This window comes from Setaria italica, chromosome IV (genome assembly GCF_000263155.2).
Source record: "Setaria italica strain Yugu1 chromosome IV, Setaria_italica_v2.0, whole genome shotgun sequence".
Lineage (NCBI taxonomy): Eukaryota > Viridiplantae > Streptophyta > Magnoliopsida > Poales > Poaceae > Setaria > Setaria italica.
In genome coordinates this window covers 38,461,131-38,480,173 of record NC_028453.1, presented here as the reverse complement: position 1 = coordinate 38,480,173, position 19,043 = coordinate 38,461,131, and the positions used below count along the sequence as shown (strand labels likewise).

General features: G+C 46.9%; 3 protein-coding genes and 2 long non-coding RNA genes across 5 annotated transcripts; 3 read left to right on the top strand and 2 right to left on the bottom strand.

The window, feature by feature from the left end:
- Positions 1-48: 48 nt before the first annotated feature.
- On the top strand, positions 49-2,702 carry LOC101772287 (U3 small nucleolar RNA-associated protein 18 homolog). Its single transcript, XM_004966251.3, has 2 exons — positions 49-229; positions 783-2,702. Exon 2 carries the CDS (start codon positions 801-803, stop codon positions 2,463-2,465), a length of 1,665 nt encoding a protein of 554 aa, XP_004966308.1. The 5' UTR covers positions 49-229; positions 783-800; the 3' UTR covers positions 2,466-2,702.
- Positions 2,703-2,953: 251 nt separating this feature from the next.
- LOC101766510 (classical arabinogalactan protein 9-like) lies at positions 2,954-3,382 on the top strand. The gene has a single exon (XM_004967207.1). The coding sequence runs from the start codon at positions 2,954-2,956 to the stop codon at positions 3,380-3,382; it is 429 nt and encodes a 142-aa protein (XP_004967264.1).
- A 1,111-nt stretch (positions 3,383-4,493) lies between these two features.
- Positions 4,494-6,708, bottom strand: LOC105914321. Its single transcript, XR_001163954.2, has 2 exons — positions 5,922-6,708; positions 4,494-5,591 (listed from the first exon to the last, which is right to left on the bottom strand). It is a non-coding gene; the product is annotated as an uncharacterized LOC105914321 (long non-coding RNA).
- A 3,572-nt stretch (positions 6,709-10,280) lies between these two features.
- LOC111257115 lies at positions 10,281-11,503 on the top strand. The gene is made up of 2 exons (XR_002677513.1): positions 10,281-10,972; positions 11,055-11,503. It is a non-coding gene; the product is annotated as an uncharacterized LOC111257115 (long non-coding RNA).
- A 335-nt stretch (positions 11,504-11,838) lies between these two features.
- LOC101771222 (protein REVEILLE 6) lies at positions 11,839-17,472 on the bottom strand. The gene is made up of 9 exons (XM_004966248.3): positions 16,923-17,472; positions 15,876-15,933; positions 15,596-15,719; positions 15,349-15,510; positions 15,157-15,261; positions 14,199-14,308; positions 13,342-13,401; positions 12,376-12,476; positions 11,839-12,291 (listed from the first exon to the last, which is right to left on the bottom strand). Exons 1-9 carry the CDS (start codon positions 17,213-17,215, stop codon positions 12,276-12,278), a joined length of 1,029 nt encoding a protein of 342 aa, XP_004966305.1. The 5' UTR covers positions 17,216-17,472; the 3' UTR covers positions 11,839-12,275.
- Positions 17,473-19,043: the final 1,571 nt, after the last annotated feature.

The following is a 19,043-nucleotide window of genomic DNA, read 5'->3' as shown; positions in this document are numbered from 1 at the left end:
CAACCCTAGCCCACTCATTTTTCAGCCCTCCCCAAGCAGCCGCCGCGCGCTGCTCCCTCCGACCCTCCCCCTCCGTTGCCGCCGCCGCTCCTCTCCGCCGGGCTCGACGGCGGTCCGCGGCCCCTCCTCTCCCCTCCCGCCCCCCGGCCTCCCCTTTATTGCCGGTCGCCGCGGTCGCCGGCATCACCGCGCGGCCACCAGCACTGAGCAGGCGACGAGCACCCACCAGGTATGCCCACCCCTTCTCTTCCCTTCCTGTTGTGCCTGTGCGAAACGGAGCAACCCAAACGCTAGTATAATCTATTTGTATTCGGATGAACCAGTTATAATATATTAGCTACTAGTTTCGCTTGCCGTGTGGTGCTGTTTGAGCTCAGTGAACAAGCTAGTAGCAATTTCAGATAAGGTCACTGGAGTATTCGGCCAAGCGAACTTTGACAGGTTATATGCATTGGATTATAAACTTTTACGAGTTAATTTTCTGAATGCTAGCTTCTTAGGTTTCCATGAGAAATTGCTCGTTAAGAAGCATGACAAGGATTAGATTGTTCGTGATATGGTTATGTCAATGAGTGGTACTTGATGTACTATATCATTTGTTCATAGATGCTGGCAAATACTCATCTCTGTGTGGTAAAATCGTTTTTATTGGCATGTTATGTCTCAGTTTTTAAGGCTGTTTGATATTTATTAGTAGCTTATGTTCCCTAATGCCCAACTATTAGAAGTTTTGTACATTTGTTTTATGCAACTATTTTGACTGAATTTTGTTGTTTTGGCAGGCCAATTCTCGAGGCAAGATGAGCTTGATATCCCAGAACGCCCAGAAGCGTCGCCTTGAGAAAAGTGGAGCTGATGATGGAAATGAGGGAATCGGCTCTCCTGTTGCTATCGATGGAGAGGTTGGGAAGGGAGCCAAGTTGAAGAATCACAATAAAGAAAGGAAGAAGAGGACTAAGATGCCGGAGGCCCAGCAGAACAAGGAGGAAGAGGAGATGCGGCAGCTGGAGAGCTCGCTGTTTGGTGCCCTTTACGCACCACTGGATTTTGGCACTGAGGTAGGGGCTGCAGTGGCAGCTCCTGACAGGGGTGCGCCTTTGTTCTTCACGGATAGATCTGCTGCTGATGGTGCGGATGTCTTGCCTATTTATGAGGAGGACTTGGCTCATGATGATGAGGAAGATGGGGTGATAATCAAGGGGAGAAAGCCTGTGTGGGTAGATGAGGAAGAGGAGAGGACAGAGGTGGACATTGTGAAGGTTGCAAGGTTGAGGAAGCTCAGGAAAGAGGCTGATGAGCATTTAATATCAGGGAAAGAATATGAGGCTCGGTTGCGTGGTCAGCATGCCAAATTGAACCCCTTCACTGCTTGGGCTGATATGGACCGGAAGACTCCTCTTCCTGGAGCATCAGATGGTGAGTCTGATGATGAGGGGGGTGTTGATGATATCCTTCAGAATAACGATGAGCTTGTTGTCAAGGATACTGTTAAGCTTTTACCTGGGATGCTGGAGTTCTCAAGGCTTGTAGATGCCAATATCCAGGATCCTTCAAGTGGCCCTATTAATTCAGTGCAGTTTCATAGGAACGGGCAGCTGATGCTTGCTGCTGGGTTGGATAAGCATTTGAGGTTTTTCCAAATTGATGGAAAGAGAAACCCCAAGATCCAGAGCATATTTATTGGGGACTGTCCAGTACTCAAGGCCTCGTTTCTACCTGATGGCTCTGAAGTCATCCTTTCAGGCAGGAGAAAGTTCTTCTACTCATTTGATCTGGTAAATGCTTCTGTTAGCAAGATTGGACCTTTGACAGGGCGTGAGGAGAAAAGCTTGGAGAGCTTTGAGATATCACCTGACTCAAGAACCATTGCTTTCGTTGGTAATGAAGGATACATCCTCCTTATTTCTGCCAAGACAAAGCAGCTCATTGGAACCCTCAAGATGAATGGAAGTGTGCGTTCGTTGGCATTTGCAGATGGTGGAAACCAGCTACTGAGCAGTGGTGGAGATGGGCATGTTTATCACTGGGATCTTGGAACAAGGAAGTGTATCCACAAGGCGATGGACGACGGTTCCCTGTCTGGCGTTTCACTTTGCACCTCACAGGACAGCTCTTTGTTTGCCACAGGCTCCACTAGTGGTATTGTGAACGTGTACAAGAGGGATGATTTTCTTGGTGGGAAGAGGAAGCCACTGAAGACAATTGAAAACCTAACCACCGATGTTGGCGAGATGAAGTTCAATCATGATGCCCAGATTTTGGCGATCACCTCGAGAAAGGAGAGGAATGGAATGAGGCTCGTGCACGTCCCATCCTTCAGTGTGTTCCAGAACTGGCCAGGGCCTCGTTTCAGCCTTCATTATCCACGGTGCCTGGATTTCAGTCCAGGCAGCGGTTTTCTATCTGTTGGACACGCTGGTGGGAAAGTTCTACTATACAAGCTGCATCACTATCAAAATGCCTGAGCCTTGAAAGTGTATTGGGAAAATCCAGTTTTGACACTTTCTAGTTTCTGAGAATTCCTGTGCTATCCGTACGCCGATTCCTGTTAGTCAGTTATTGTTGTGTTGTACTGCCACAAGCTATAGTGCTTATCACGATCTGGCAATATGCAATTGTGTTTTGGTAATAATTGTTAATTGCAGAGTTCTAGGAACTTTTGTTGGTGAAACTAGCTAATATGATGAGATAATCTGGAGCAATGGAGCAATATGTTGTAAGTAGGGTATAACTTAGGGGGTGTTTGGCAGCACTCCACCTCAAAAAACCAGCTTCACTTCACTAGCTCCACTCCACAACTCCAGAAAAATATGGAGCTGCAGATTGTATTGCTCCAGCTCCAGAAATATGAGGATTTAGTGTGCATTGTCTATTATACCCTTGTGTTGTGGGATCCACGTCAGTGTCTATTGGAGTTCTTCCTGCGGGTAGCAAGCGCGCCCCCTTCCCTTCCATGCTCGATCCCGTCAATGATGCTGGTGCTCGTCTCTACAATAAGGCCCTGCGGCTTGCAGCCCCGACGCCAGTGAACCTGCCGCCGACCCCAGTGACCCCCGCGTCGGCTGCCACCCCGGTCCCGCTGTCAAAGCTGCCGTCGGCCGCGCCCGCGGTCGCACCGGCCAAGCCCCCGCGGGCGACGCCTCCCCCTATCGTGACGCCACCTCCCTCCATGCCGCCCGCGGTGCTCCTGCTCGCCGCGACGCCTCCGCCAACAGCCACGCCCCCAACCGAGGCGCCCGCGACGCTGCTGCCGGCTGAGGCGTCGTCCAAGGGCAAGAACAAAGCACAAGAGGAGGAGGAAGCAGCACAGCAAGAAGGAGGCCCCCACGGAGGCGCCGCGGCCGCTGAGCCCACCGGTGCCCGCCGCGCCGTCGCCCGCTGATCTCGAGGACGTGTCTAGCCCCGCGCTGTCGGCGTTCGACGTGGAAATGCACGGATCACGATGCGGCATGGGGTGCACAGGCAGCGCCGGTAGCCATTTTCACCGGAGATTGGGGCCGGCGGCGCTAGCTCGAGAAGGGGGTGATGGGAGAATGGGAGGGGACGACGGGAGAACGGTGTTTTGTTTTGTTTCACAAACCGATATGTTGCGTAACGAGTGGCAAAGGTGGGTAAATAACCCCCAACTCCACGAGGAAGACTGAAACTAATGTTTTTGGAGCACCCCTGAGGTACTCTAGGAAAAACGTGGATCTGACCCTAGCTCCACGTTTTTTCTGGAGCTGGAGTTTGTGGAGCAGGACATGTTTGGTAGGAAGTTTTGTGAAATTGGTGGAGTGGAGCTATTTTTTATGGAGTGGAGTGCTACCAAGCACCCCTTACTCTAAACCTAAACTCTGTTGAGAATCTATCCGGTGTCCCCCCTATTAAGTTATTTTCTCTAGCTTGTGTTAGTAAGACTTGTGCTCTCAGTCTCATGTTCATCCTTGAAAATTTGGTGCTTTATAGCACTGCTCGGTCTGTAGGGTTGGCATTTTTCTATATTCTGTAACGTCGGTGGGCGTCGGCATTTTTAACGTGGGTGTGGTGGTCGGCATTTTTTTTTATGCTGTAACGAGGTTGAGCACCAATGTTTAACGGAAATCTGCACTCGTGTGCCCTTGATTTTATGCTTGTCCGATGGCGCGCCCCATCTGATCTGCACCGTCCGGCATCTGTTGACCGCTGATCCGAGTTTTGATCTGCGTCTATGACTGACTTGTGGGGTAAGAACTCTAGGGTTTGCTGTTGGCTTTTGATTTGAAGTTCTCTCCGATCAGCTTGTTTCAAATCTGCTTGATCTGGTTAGGGTTTGATCTATTGCGGATTGTTTGGTTTGATGATTTTTTTTTGGTTGGCGATTCGAAGTGCATTGTTTGATTTGTACAGGATTTGTGTGATTTAGCAGCGGTTCTGTCTTTGGTCTGCTGATTTGGGAGCCCAGTCCCAATTGACAGGCATTTTTTGTAAAGCTCCAAGAAGCACCAAACATGATTTACAAGATGAACCAAATATCAATGAATTAGTTCCAAAACGAACTAGGCCAAATATTAGCTGAAGGATGGCCCTTCTGAAATGATAATAGTTAGTTACAGGCACGTCATTATGGCTCATACCCCCAAAGAATCCGAACAGAATACTGGAACTTTCAGACAAAGCTTTTGATCAGCTACTAGCTCAGTTGACAAAGGTAGTAACATCTTGGTAGCTTCTTCAGAGGCTTGCAGCTCAACCTGAATGCCATCAAGCTCCCTGTGCAACCTGTCCTTACCATCTTGTTCTCCACTTTGATGTTGATGTGTCTTGAGACCTTCATAAAACAGCCACACATGCTGTAACAGAATACTCCCTCCATTCGCAGGCCACCTGGAGAAACATTTGTTCAAGAAGCAAGAGACTTGTTCAAGAAGCTAGGATATGTTTAGGCTACTCTACGGGCTGTCTCAAACCCTCCAATTCCTTCTTGACCTGAAGAATAGCTAGTTATTCGACAATAGTGTTTTCAGAATTCCAGAATAGCTAGTATTGATCAAGTACATCCTGGTTTCAGAATTTCAGAAACTAAAAAAAAAGATTCAGCTACAGATACCATATTGAAAGTTGAAACATCAGAGAAACTGAAGTTCAACCACTTCAGTGCAATCGGAGTACATGTCCCTTGATCAGTTCTAAATCAGAAAAGAACCGCAAAATGCCATCTTTCTTGATCAATTGCCACTCTGACATCGGAGAAACTGAAGTTCAACCACTTCAGTGCAATCGGAGTACATGTCCCTTGATCAGTTCTAAATCAGAAAAGAACCGCAAAATGCCATCTTTCTTGATCAATTGCCACTCTGACATCGGACCCAGTTCAACAATTGGTCCAGCATGATCAGAAGTGTATAGGGTGTTTGCCAGCAACGATATTAACTTACTACCAAGGAATATTTAAGCAGTGCTAAGGGTCTTTTACCTCTTCTAAGCTACCATCATTGCAACCTTCAACCTTGAATGAATGGAAATTCAGAGGTTACAAATACCATTCATAGAGCCGAACAACATCTAGACAGATGTTTTGATATGCATAAAGAACTCAAGAGCCGAACAGCATCCAGGACACCAATCTCTTTCTGTAAAAGGGGGTTGTACTTGTAATAATCAGTGAAATCTCTATCCGTGAAACAAAGTTAAAATTGGTAGGCAATATACCATGGCTCCACAATTGCTACATTCAGACAAAAAATTGTTTCAGAAAGCAGATTCTTTCAACATGAGGATTTTATCTAATCCCCACTGAACCAATCTAATCATGTATGTACATTCTCAGACTGCTTGCCATCATCCTATTTTTGCCAGTTAAATGAGACCTGGTCCTAGACTGAACAATATTTTTGACAGTTTGATAAGAAAAGAAGCACACAGAAAAATATTGATTTTGATTTTGATGCAGTTTGACTGACCTAGAATTGCATCAGCCACTCACGGCATTGCTCGTGCACCTCGCCCTTATGTCGTGGAGATTGGCTCTTCTGACACGGTCCTGTTGATCGTGCGCAGATAGATGGGAAACTCAAGTCAGCGCGGCTCCAACACACCGGTGGCAGTCGCCACGCAGACGCCGTTGCCTGTCGCTGCTCCGATCAGATCGACGAACTCCGTCCTGGGAGATCAAATGAAACGCGGTCGCCGCGTGCTTCCAATTTTGATTGATAAGGACGAAGGTACGTACCTGTGCTTGGAGGGGCAGTCATGCACCTTGCCTTTGTGTCGCGAGGACGGGGCTCTCACGGTGCGGCCGGCCAGACGTTAACAAGCATAAGCTATTTAAGCAGCTCTACTCACAGCATTCATTTACGAATGGGGTTGACAGTACCGTGAAAAAAAAATAGACAGCACAACAGCATAATCAACTTTCCAGTTTCAACAAGCTAGTAGACAGATGCTTACAAGTAGCAAGACATCTCTTATTATCATGCATCTTGTATGCTAGTTGTGATACTCAAGAGGTCCAACGATAGCACAATCACACAGACCACGGAACGCAAAGGCAAACAGAACATAACCCACAAAACCAAAACGCCACGTATTTATTGCCATCACAAATTCATGATGTATCAGAGTAACTGCAAGCTTGCAGACGACGAATGAGTTTATGACCCAACAAACATCGCATCTACGTGGATGCGAAGGCACACAAGCTAATGGCATCGATAATCGTACAGAGTTGCGCCGCGGGCGCCCAGTGCGGCCCCTACTTCTTGCCGCCGCCCTTGTTCTTGTTGTCCGTGGAGGTCCCGGTGCCGCCGCCCGCCGCCTGCTGCGCCTTCTTGGCCGCCTTCTCCTCCAGCGCCTTCTTGTCCCTGCCAGCAAAGATCCCACAAACCGGATCGGAAAGAAGAGGGTCAGAACCAACCGACCGAGATTCGGCCGTATCGGAGACCGATCGAGTCAAGCAAAACGTAAGGGGGGGATGGAATCAAATCGATGACACGCACCTCTCGCGGCGCTGCTCCGGGGTGAGCCCGTCCTGGGACCCCTTGGCGTTGGGCTTCCGCGCCGCCGCGCGCTCACGGTCGCGTTCCCTCTGGTTGCCGCGTGCGCGCCGAGTCAAGGAGGAAGCAACAGAGCAAGAACGGAATCGAAACAACAACAGATCAAGCAATCAAACGTAAGAGATGATGAAAACGCGCAGATCTAATCGGGGTTGGGAAGGATATGAGTCATCTCGCCGCCTCTGCTCTGCTCGCCCTTGCCCTCTCTGCCGGACAAAACTCGGCGACGACACGGAGAATCTGTCCCCTCTTCCTCTCTCTCCTCGGCGCCAGGCGCTGGCGGTGGGGGGCAATTTGAGGTGGGGATTGATGCGCCGCAGCCGATGCTGGGTTGTGGGCCCTGCGCAATGTGGGACCACGCTGTCGGTGGGCGTGAGACGTAAGATGGAGGTAGACTCGGTTTGCGCTGCGGGAAAGGAAGCTTCCAGATCTCACGTGCGGCGGCCTTGCGGTAAACCTTCGGCGGGTAGGTTCGCAGCTCCCGCAAGAAAAGATGACTCCATTTGGTTTCCGTTTCTAACCAAGTCTATATCTATATCTATATCTATATCTATATCTATATCTATATCTATACCTAATATTAAAGAGAGGATGTTTCTTTCAATCCTTCAACTGGTAATTTTGCGAAATCCCCCTCAAGTTTTCAGTAATCAACCCGCAGTCCGTCCCTCTCGCACGCAAGTCGCAACGCGTCCGTTCTTTGTCCGTTGTCATCCTGGCAAAATTTTTGTCCGTACCGGCCTGGAGTGGGCTTTCATCCGGGCAGGAGAAGGAACTGACCGACTCGATCCTACACGTTTGCACTGCAGTCAAATACGTGAGCTCGTACGTGACGTGAGGCCCAGGCGGCAAGGAGCCATCAGAGAGATCGGTTTGGAATTGGATATGTGCGAGGCGTCCTCTCCGATAGCTCTGGCGACGATGGAGGGCCCCAAAGTGCGGTTCGCCAACGACGTGTGGGTCGACGCCGCGATGCGCCTCAAGGTCGGCTACGCCACCGTCGTCTTCGAGATTAACACGCCGTCACGCCCAGGCGCGACCGGCGTCCTTCAAGGATATGTTGAGGCCCCTCTCGCTGCAACTTCTGCCAAGGAATTCGTCAAAAAATCCCATGATCGACTCCAATCTCTCACAATTTGCTTCGTGTCTTGAATTTTTTACGCTTGCAGCCCGAGGGCCTTGCCTATTCAGGCGCGCAGGGTGTCTATTGCCCACCGCCGGAGGAGCGGGCGGACACGCCGTGCGGCCGTCCAGTCTGCTGGTTGATCTGCACGAGTTCCCACTCATCCGCCTGTTGAGTCGGCTTGCCGACATACTCGATGCCGCCAGCTACTTCCTAGATGAGCGAGCAGGTGGACTTGGCGGCGGCGGCCAGGCGGAACGTGGAGGGTGGGTCGACGGCGGAGGAGGAAGGGTTGAAGACCTCGAACGAGCCCCGGGTGTCACGCGGTAATGCATGCAATAAATCCAAGTCCAAGCTGGCCAGATCCTGTATGTGCGAGAGTTGACGTATCTTCACAAAAACTTTGAGCTTCCAAATTATTGCAACGCGAGGCAAAATCAATTGTATTTTCTGCAGAGAACGAAATGCATTCTTTGCACAGTTTCCAGCTCTTTCAGGTTGTATGGTGTGCTGACGGACAGATTTGCTTTTGGTATTGGCCAATTGCTCAAGAAGTCCAAAAAGTCAAATCTTCTGGAGTTGCTGGTTATCGATGGAACTGCACAGCTCAACGAGTGTGAGACCGTAACTCCCTTGCAGCTGCCTGGCATTAGGTAGGCTTTTTTTATTACCTGCTCCGATGAAAAGCAAAGTAAGCTACATACGGTTGATTATCCTTTTATTTCAAAAATTTTTCCTTTTGGAAGCGATGTATTGACGTGTAATGTGATTCTGTAGGTATCTGACAATGCTAAGGCGAAGTGCTTTTTTGAGAGGTTAATTAGGTATGCTTCGCTACGGTAAGCACCTTCTCCATGTGCGAAACGGAATACATCTAAAAATAAGCAAATTAAAATTCCAGGTGTTACATTTTACGATGGAAAGATATCTGACGGTCCCAATGTCACTACTAAGAGCTATGATGAGAAGAGATTTCTTCATTTTTATCAAGCAAAATCTTTAGATCGTACTCATTCGTAAATGTAGATGGTGAAACAACAAAGAAGCACAACCGTAGCCTGAAAACACAATCGAATCTGCTGCAATTTCGTGGCCGTTGCAACGCACGGGTAGGTGTGCTAGTAAAAATAAAGGCGTGCCAAAATCTAAGACTTGTCAAAATCAGAGTATGCTAAAGTTAGGTAAGAAATGTTGGTATCCATTTGGTTAATATTTTCCACCATTTTGAGTAATGACTTGCCTTAGTTTTAATTATAAATATTGGCATGCCAATTTTTGTTAATGAACCAATTGATAGCTAAAATTTTTAGGCATACCATGATTTTGGTTGGGTAAAAATTGGAACCCAACCAATCAGGTCCTCAATTCGCAGGCCTTTCAGTATTTGACATCCAATTCGCGTGCCTTCCTATTTTAACATCAAGTGAATTGTCTCAGTTTATGTATCTCCCGTTTTCTTCAATTTTTCTTTTCTTTTCCTTTTCCAAGACAGCTTTGCCCCTGCCTAATATCTTTCACCACAATGGATCGAGCGTCCGGTCGTGCATATCTTTCTTTCGCGTGAAGAATAGCGTCACCGCCATCGCTGCAGGGCAAAGGTGCTCCCTCCGGACGCCTACCATCCCACCCGCTAGCACCGGCGCATGCCCTTCCCCTGCTCACTGCTGTGTCGCGCGTGGGCCGGAGTTGGCCGCTTGTATGTATGCTCGCGTGAGGATGCGGTGCTTGAAGTGCAGCTGCTTCCCTGCTTGGTTGCTGCTTTGCTAATTGCGTGAGGATGGATGGAGCAGGGAAAAGAACTAATGGGAGTTGAGCTTGGATTTTGGTGCTAGCTCGGTAAAAGAGCAGCGGGCAGCGGAGGGGCTTTGGATTTTCCTAGGCCAACATGCACGCACCGCTGGGCTGCTCCGCCGTCGAGGGCTCGCGGTGCGGGCGAAGCAGTCCTTCATGCGCGGCCAGCCGGCCACGGCTACCCAAGGGACCTTCGCCGGGGCGGTACAGTGGAGGAGAAGAAGCGTCTAAGGATAAGATAGGGGCAAAATCGATTTTTTACATGGGCTGGAAATTGAACAGAATAAAGAAAAGAAGGAAAATGAAGAAAATGGGACAGAAACACCTAAACTGAAACAATTCGCAAGTCTGATGTCAAATTTTGAAAGGCATACGAATTGAGTGTCAGAGGTCTTGCAGAACCAAATACTGAAATCTCTCGTTTTCCTAACGCCCGCAAGAAAAGATAGACTCGCATTTGGGCCCACGTGCGCTCAGGGATGATCGGTCTCGAAAACCTATCTGGCTTCCGGAAGCCAGGTAGCTACTTGGCACACGGTGCTTTAAAATTCTTGCAAGGACTAGAGGCCGTCCGATCCCGCCGCCGCTGCCTTATCCTCTTCTCCGCTCTCGCGCCACCGCTACCTCCCCCGCCGTCACTGTGTCCTGCATCATCGTGGAGGTTTGTCCGAAGGAGCGGGCGGGTGGTGGGGGGAGCGACCGGCAGTGAGGTCGCCGGGGTGGTGGTCGAGGTCGGCGGGGTTAGGGTTTCGAGTTTCGGGATTCTTGGGGGTTCCCATGGCCACCGGCCTTAGAGAAGAAGGTCAGGGGCGGCGGTGGCGGTTCGACCGGCGGCGGAGATGAGGTGGTGAAGGATTCCGAAGGGCGGGGTGGAGGGGACGAGTGGGCAGTGGGTGGGTGGCGCGGCCGCCGCCGACCGGGGGAGTGGAGGAGGGGGCGATGGTCGGGTGGAGGATGAAGAAGATGGTGAGCTTCTGTTGGGCCGGAAGCTAGGAAGCTTATATAGCTTCCGTGTGCCACGTAGGAGCCCCCTGATCGATCACAGGTCAGAAGCTTTTGCGCCCCTTTTGTAGGGTTTCTGGAGATGGTGCTTCTACCAAACGCCAAAGCAAGACTTCCCTATGCAGGCATGGAGCAGCGACAGCAGCCGGCGTAGACGCTTGCCCCACTGCTCCCTCCTTGACTAGGGCGAGTCCTCCTTCGCTGGCACGATCGCGCTGGGGCCATGTCACCCGGCGGGTTCTCTAGGACTCGAGCAAGCAACAGCAACGGCTCGGCAGACGCGGGCAACAGCAACGCAGAGCAGCAGCGACAGAGGAGCATGAGTAGGAAGGGGCGGTGGTAGAGCAGCATTGCAGAGCAGGCTTGGAAAGGCCAGCGAGGAAAGGGCTCAGGGGACTCAACCGATGGAGTGAATGGATAAGGAAGAAAATGACTAGGTAAGGGAGATGGTGGATAAGGAAGAGTAAAAGGGGAAAAGGAAAAGGAGATTTAAAAAGAAACCATGTCCCTTTTATTCATCGTTCTTGTTCATATGAAGTCATATTATAAATTGATAAAAGAAAGTTAAAGGATACAGACTTCTTTCATGCATAATGAAAAACAGGAGGTCATTCTGCCAGCTCCATCAAAAAAAAAACACTTCACTGAAGGAGCCGCAGCGGAGCCGTAATCGCAAGACTCAAAATGGCTTCAGCTCCATTAAAAAACCGCACAGCAGAACCGTGGTCGCAGGACGTGCCGAGTTGCCGGAGCCGCAGCGAAGCCGTAGTCAAAGGACGTGCCGAGCTGCCGAGGTAAAGGCTCAAACAGCATGAATGTTGAACTTCAAAAACAAGAAGAACCCAAGCACGGAACTAACCAATTGGCACCATTTCTCAACAACACAACAAATATTAACATATCCATATATGCAACTCTTAAGAGGACGCTTTTACACAGGTCCACGATTGAAAAACTTCAATTATATAGCCGTTGAGGATGATCACCGACCATGATTATTCAGTATATGACACCTTAATCTCCCAGTATCTCGACCATTACATGATCACACATATTTACAAACACGCACACAGGTGTGTATAACAAAAACATATCGATCTAGGCCCCACCCAGGAAAAAAAATTTGCATGAGCACACAAAACTGGCTATCTACATGAACATGGAGAGCAAAGCTAGCCTAGGGTTAGACCATATCATTATTGGAAGCTATACAGATGTCACTGCCACAACACGTCTCTAGCATTTATAAACTGCTAGACAAGCCGTCCACGACTCCAGTACAGAGAGCACACAAGAACGCCTCGTGGAAACAACTGAAGCTTCGACCGCAAATGGGCAGTGTGCTCTCATTCACTTGTTACCCTGGCAATTGTAAATTGGCCTAGTCAATATGGCAGTAAATCAGGTTATGACCACACATGAACAGGGAAGGAGCTGAAGGTTTACATGAACGGGAGATGGCAACTTTGAGGAGATCCAAGATTGTCCATGCCTTCAGATTTAATGTGGTCGTCACTGCCATAACTATATGATGATAGCAACTTCCGCTGCAATGGGGGAGTGAATCAGTCAGGATTCCAGAAAAGAGCAGTAGAACAAACTACGCACTAATGTGGAAAGCCATAAACAAAAGAAGTCATGCATTCAAAGCCATCTGAAGGAAGTAAGGAACCAGAATTAAGGTTTGCTACATATAAAAAAGGTTCCATGGATGGTAGTTTGATCACAAACCCACCGAATGACATTATAAATTTGCAATTACGATTTATATCCCACTGATAGCAGTGCTACCCGGACACCCGTATCCTAATTTTTTTTGCAGAGTCAGATGCCCCGCACACGTGTCAGATTCCAAGTGGCATTTGGCGTGTCCTAAAAGGTCTGCCGAATTGGATACTCACACCCAAGTTGGACAACATACCCGCACCCATGCCCATGTAACACTGACTGGTAGCAATGAAATTATCCAGCTAAGCATTTGTGATTGAAAATTTACAGGCTATCATAATTTGTCTAAAAAAACATTATGCCCTTAAATGTGCACTATCTGAAAAGTCCACGTATGTCAGATATAATTGTTATGAAGCGCGTGCTGGAATTTCAAGGAGTTCAAGGTGTAATAGCGATCACAATTGCTGGAACTTGATTTACAGTGTCTCTAGCAAGCATTCTGAAAAGTCTTACACGCAAGGACAGCAGGGTGGTGCCCAGCAAGTATTTACTGCCAAGGCAGACCATGTGACTGTTTTTTGAAACATTAAATTATCAGTGTATCTGTATTGGCCAAAACTATGGTGATCCTAATGGTAGTAGTAACACAAATTTGGGATATGGTTCATGCACGACTAGAAGCTGCAAAAGTATTGAGAGAATATAAGGTGGATCAGAGGAAGAACAAACAAAATAACTTACATGTTCTTCAAAGTCGGGACTGGTAAGGTTTGTTGATAGATTTCTCATAAGCAGTAGTACCTGCATATATCAATTGAAAACCAAAGTAAATTGTTAGATTACAGAACATATTAGCATGGGAAATTACTAATAACCCTAAGGAAATCAGGACTCCCTGAATTCTCAAATATGAATGGAAGAAAAAGAAGAAGCAATTTCGAAGTCAAAAAACATATTCCCTCTAGTCACAAATACTTGAAATTTTGGACAAGATTTGATCAAACTTATTAAAAAAAGTACTATCAGTAACTTTTAAAATATCTGGTTTAAAAACATGAAAAGTCGCATGTGTAAATTTGTCTTGAAAATACTTTCCTAGTCTCATGCTTTTGTTGGATTTTACAAATATATTCTAGTAATTAGACTCTGTTTGTCCAAAAGCCAAGTATTTTTTTTACCAGAGAGAGTAAAATCTGAATTTCTTCTTGGGAAGAAAAACAACTGACGACAAAAAAAATGGTAGACATGCATATTTCCAACCTCTGGAATTCAAAAGGCATGGAGCTTGCTACAGTTTTAAGGATAGCAAGACTGAAACAGAACTTCACTGAAACTTAAAACCTATTCAACGATCTCTAAGGGTTAATGATTTTCATTGATCGATTCAGAATATTCAGAAAGTATCATCTCAGGCTCAAGAATGTTCTGAAATTATCACCAGCTATCTTTAATAAAAAGCAAATACTAACCAAGATGGCACAAGCTAGAAAATAGAAACAATAGTTACGCACAGAAAAGTGGGATGCGTTGGAATGGAGACAGAAAAAGGTAACATGATCGTGAAGTGAAGAAACAGATCTATGCAGTAGAAGATGTACCGTTTCAACGTCAATTGGATCCATCGCTTTTAACCTCTGCAAATGCCCACTGGTATCAGGATCAAATATGCTTCCCAGGAAGCTGTATACCCGGGCAAAATCTGGCATGGCTGCATGTGTCACCAGGGAGAAGCAGAAGTAAGGGTATATTTGTAGTGAAAAAATATATTTGTTTCACACCAAGATATCTACTTTAAAGATACAATGATATATATTGAACATATTAGAAAATTGCATTCTGTATTACTGCTTGAATTAAGGACAAGATCCCTACTGGAAGACATCAAGAGATTAAAATAATGATAATCCTTTCAGTTCAAAACATATGATACTTACATGCTGTACAAGGAGACACTTACTAGCAATTATAAAAATATTACATTTTAAATAAAGATAATTAAATATTATGGAAACACAATGAATCTAGCAACATCTATCTTGTATTCTTTGACACTCAACTCTTTTTCTCATACGTTGATGGCCAAGAGCTAAAATAGTTTGACTGGTAGGAATCCTAAAAGGTTAAAATAACATATATTTTGGATTGGAGGGAGTGATTCCTTATGTTTTAGCATGTATGGCCAAAAGGTCAAGCTGCCTAACCCTCTGAGAAGTGAGAAGCATGAGGTTATTAGATTGGCCATGTTTCTTGAGTTGCTCAACCATATTTGAGATAAGACAAACATATGCTTGTGAGGGCTATGTTCTCAGTTTTAATAAACAAAACCAGGCAAATGGAAACTAAGATCCCCGGGAATTTTCACCTAAAAAAATCATGTTTTTCTCTTAACATCATAGCCTCAAAGTGAATAAACTTAATGACCTAAAAGGATTAGAATATATAAACCCAAACCCCAATGATTCAGCCTGCTATCTAGTATGGCATGCACCTAGGTCCTTAACAAAACCATTGCCAAGGCAAACTCGCAAAGCGTATACTGCAGAAGGGAGTGCTCACCACGGAGTGGTGGAACCACATTTTCTTGCTCAACTGCTTCAGAAGTTGGCCACGTTCCGGATGGGCTCTCTATGCTACTAGAGCAGTTATTTGTTGCAACAGCACCTGCACCACCAATATGTGAAAAGTTATAATTTCCTCCACAAGTTATTAATCTTTTTATGCTGGTTGCGACAATTATAAATAACTGACCTTGCACATGACTTGCACTGAAAGGTTGAACAAGGGTATTGTCCCAGGAAGGCACTGCTGCATTTGCATTCGCATTTCTAACAGCAGTAGATGTATCCATAGACATGACAGAGCCTTGCTCCCTCCGAGGAGAAAGTTGTTGTGACAAAACAGCTTGAGACACTGCAGGAGATAAATAAATTATGGTCATCACTGGTCAACTAGAAAAAGGGCATGCCAATGAGCTAGGTCCTTGAATAATACAAACCATTTTTAGAGGCCTTCTGTGGATATGGATGAGCTGCCTTTCGTTTTGGCCGGGGTGGAGGCAGATGCTCGCCTGTACCATTCTTCTGAACCTTCAAGAAGTACTTCTGTGCGTGACTCCTTATCTGTGAAAAAGAACATTTTTTATAAAGATTGAGCACATTATAATAATTCATACATTGCCTACTAGCTAACTATTGAATGTCTCAAGTCAAAATATCACAAGCATTTCTATAACTCAATGTTAACTGTAAAGGACTTAAGGTGGATATGAGCAGTACCTGTATAACTGTCTTTGAGCCAACATATGCTTCAATCTTTTTCCAATCACGATCAAAACTACAGCAAAGAAAAGAACGAATTAAATTTGATAAATGTAGGTCCAATAATCCAGAATTAAATTTGATAAATGTAGGTCCAATAATCCTAGTTCTCGCACAAAGCATTCCCAAGTACTATTAATTCACAGTAGCATTTCTTACAGCCCATAATTATAAACAATCACAGGAAAAGGGTATAAATATTCAAATACACTAGCTTTGTTTGATTTCTTCAACTAATCTTGCCTATCCTTGCTAGAGGACAGAAAACCTTACCAAAAAATTTCACAATCATGGAATAAATATGCTTTCTCCCTCCTAACCTTGTCTAAGGATCCAATCATGCTGATAATATGTAGCTTAAAAGTTCAGCAGAAACCGTTGCCATAGGCATAAAATGCTTGTCTTTAATTACCGCAAGATGGCAACTAAGCATTACAGAAAAAAGATTAAAACAATGTGATCCAAAATATAGAAAATTGATGTCCTCAGCAGCCTTATTAAAATGCTGTCAAGCAACCAAGGTGCCTTGTTAACATAACTGCAATGCCACACAGATCAACAAGTAACAAGCAACCTTCCCACACTCCATTAGCTAACTAGACTAAGCAACAATCCATGCCAACTCGCAAATTTTTTGATAAAACAAAAATCAGACAACATCCCGCCATCCCACTGTTATACCTGAATACAGTCTTAGAACAACATATATCAATCAATTTGATAAAGATAATAAGCACGCTATATATCCAACTAAACGCACTGCCACCAGTCCCTCCACCAAAATTTAGCACAAGAAACCAGACAACCTCCGGGAAATGGATGCACGGACCCAAATGTGCTCCAACCAAGACTGGGGGACCATCTACAGATTCAACTGAACCCTCCTCATCGAATTCGACCCAACCCAACAGGCGAAACAGCAAAACCTACGTGAAACCGCCACCAATTCGTCCAGCAACCAGAGCTAAGGGACGGAAGAGGGCAGAATCGGAGGGGGGCACTCACAGCTGCAGGGCCTCGAGGAACTTGTCGTGCTCCGGCTCCGTCCAGCTCTCCCGCGACTTGGTGATGGTGTAGGGCTTCCTGACCTTGCGCACCTCCTCCCCCGCCGCGGGCGCGGGCGCCAGGGCCGGCACCGCCATCGGCGGCGGCGCCATCACCGCCGCCGCCCCCTGCATCCTCTGCTGCTGCTGCTGTTTCCCGCCCCCGCCTTCCCCATCGTCCCCGCCCGCGACGACGGCGGCGGCGTTGGCGGCGGCGGAGTCGAGCGGCTTCGGCGTCGTGCTCATCGAAACCATCAGCCGGTGGTGGCGCGTCGGGGAGCGGCGGGGCTAGGGTTTTGCTCGCCTGGTGTGTGTTTTTTTTTTTTCCTCCTCTCGTCTCGTCCCTCGGGTGCGTGCGAGTTGAGTTGGATGTGAGGCTTGCGACTCGCGACGAGTTGATTTGGGGTCTTCTTGCTTGGGTTGGGACTTTGGGAGAGGATCAGGGGGGAGAGAGAGAGAGGAGGAGGAGGAGGAGGTGGGTGGCGGTGTGTCGAGGAGGAAATGGGCGGGCCGCGGGCGCTTGCGTGCGATGTGGATGTTTCGTCACGCTTCGGGGCGGTTCGCTCGCGCGCCGCTGGCCACAAGCGTCGTCCGGCGAGGCCGACGGGCGGGGCCCGCCGGAGGGGAGCGTCGGCTAGCGCCGGGACGCTGCCGGGTGTGGCCCGATGGTCGGCGCCTCGGGAACGGGGCGTTTCGTTGGTTGGGTTTCCGTGCCAGAGCGACGGTTGTGCCTCGCCGCACGCGGCACGCCCCTCGCGTTTCCGTTCCGCTGGTGGTGCTGCCGTGGACCGGCGGGGTGGCGTAAGGCGCGTCCTGCGTGTGATGAAAACTGATGATGATGGAGGTCACAAAGGTTTTTTTGATGGTAGGTACTGTGCTGGTTGACCTAGGTAGGCAGCCTTCCTCAGTTGTAAGTGGACCACGGAGTTCAGTGCTAGAGCTTCGAAAATTTGCTTTGTCAACTTACACGTCATCACAAATCTGAGAGGCTTAAAACTTTGGTGGTGGTACGTCCACGCATTCCGTGTAACGTGGACTGAAGCTTTCAGTATTGTAAAACGCAGTTTCTCCTAATCTATGTAAGGTCTCAAGTGAAATTGATCTAATTTTCCACTCAATTCCTTTACCGCTACGTGCAGATTGGAGAGAGTTATTATGATTCTAGAAAGAAAAACATCAGGAGCGCGGAACTCTGATGAAGGATTCAACGGATTCAAAAAGCGCCAAAACTCAAAAGCGCACGCCATGCAAAGTCAAAACATTACGACTCCATATGATATATAAACTCGTAGCGTTTCCGACCAAAGGTTTAAATGAGACTTCATCGGTCATAAACTCATAACGACATATACTTGTTTACTCCCTCTGTTCCAAATTGCTATTTGTTTTAACTAAATATATAGTAATTTAGAAAAATTAAAACGAATAGTAATTTAGTGTGGAGGGAGTATAAAGAAAGTACAAGTAGGAAGTATAAAGTACAGAGGAAGTCTAGATGACATACTTGCAAATTCGCGACTCTTGTTTTCAATAAACTCGTCTTAATCCACCATAACTGTATTGTCGCAAGCATATGTTCTATTTGTATTACTACCTTAACCATTGGGTCGATCCAAATCTCATTAAAATAGAATGAATGAATTAGCTAGCCAACTTGCTGGTACTAGTTATCACTTGCATCTCTAGTTATTGGAGTTGCTGGAGTGTACACGGGACAACAAAATGAAGTGTCCTCTTCCGTTCTCTTAATCTTTAGTTGCATGAGCAACTCGGAACAGAAGGAAGGGACACCCTAAATCACCTGCCACTACTGTATTTCATTCTTCAGGTTCTATTTGCTTTCTTTTGGAAACATATCCGATCCCAGGGCCATGGCTTTTTCATCCTTTCGCTCACCAGTTACTACTACTTTACAACTACAAATATCATGAAAGCAAATTAAGGCTCAAATTAAGATCCTGTTTGGTTCCTTTAGTCCGTACCCTGTTTGGATCCATGGACTAAAGTCCATTAATGCAGATGAACAAAGACGATATTACCCCTAATCACTTACTGTGTGTGACCATTTGTTCTGAAGATGAAA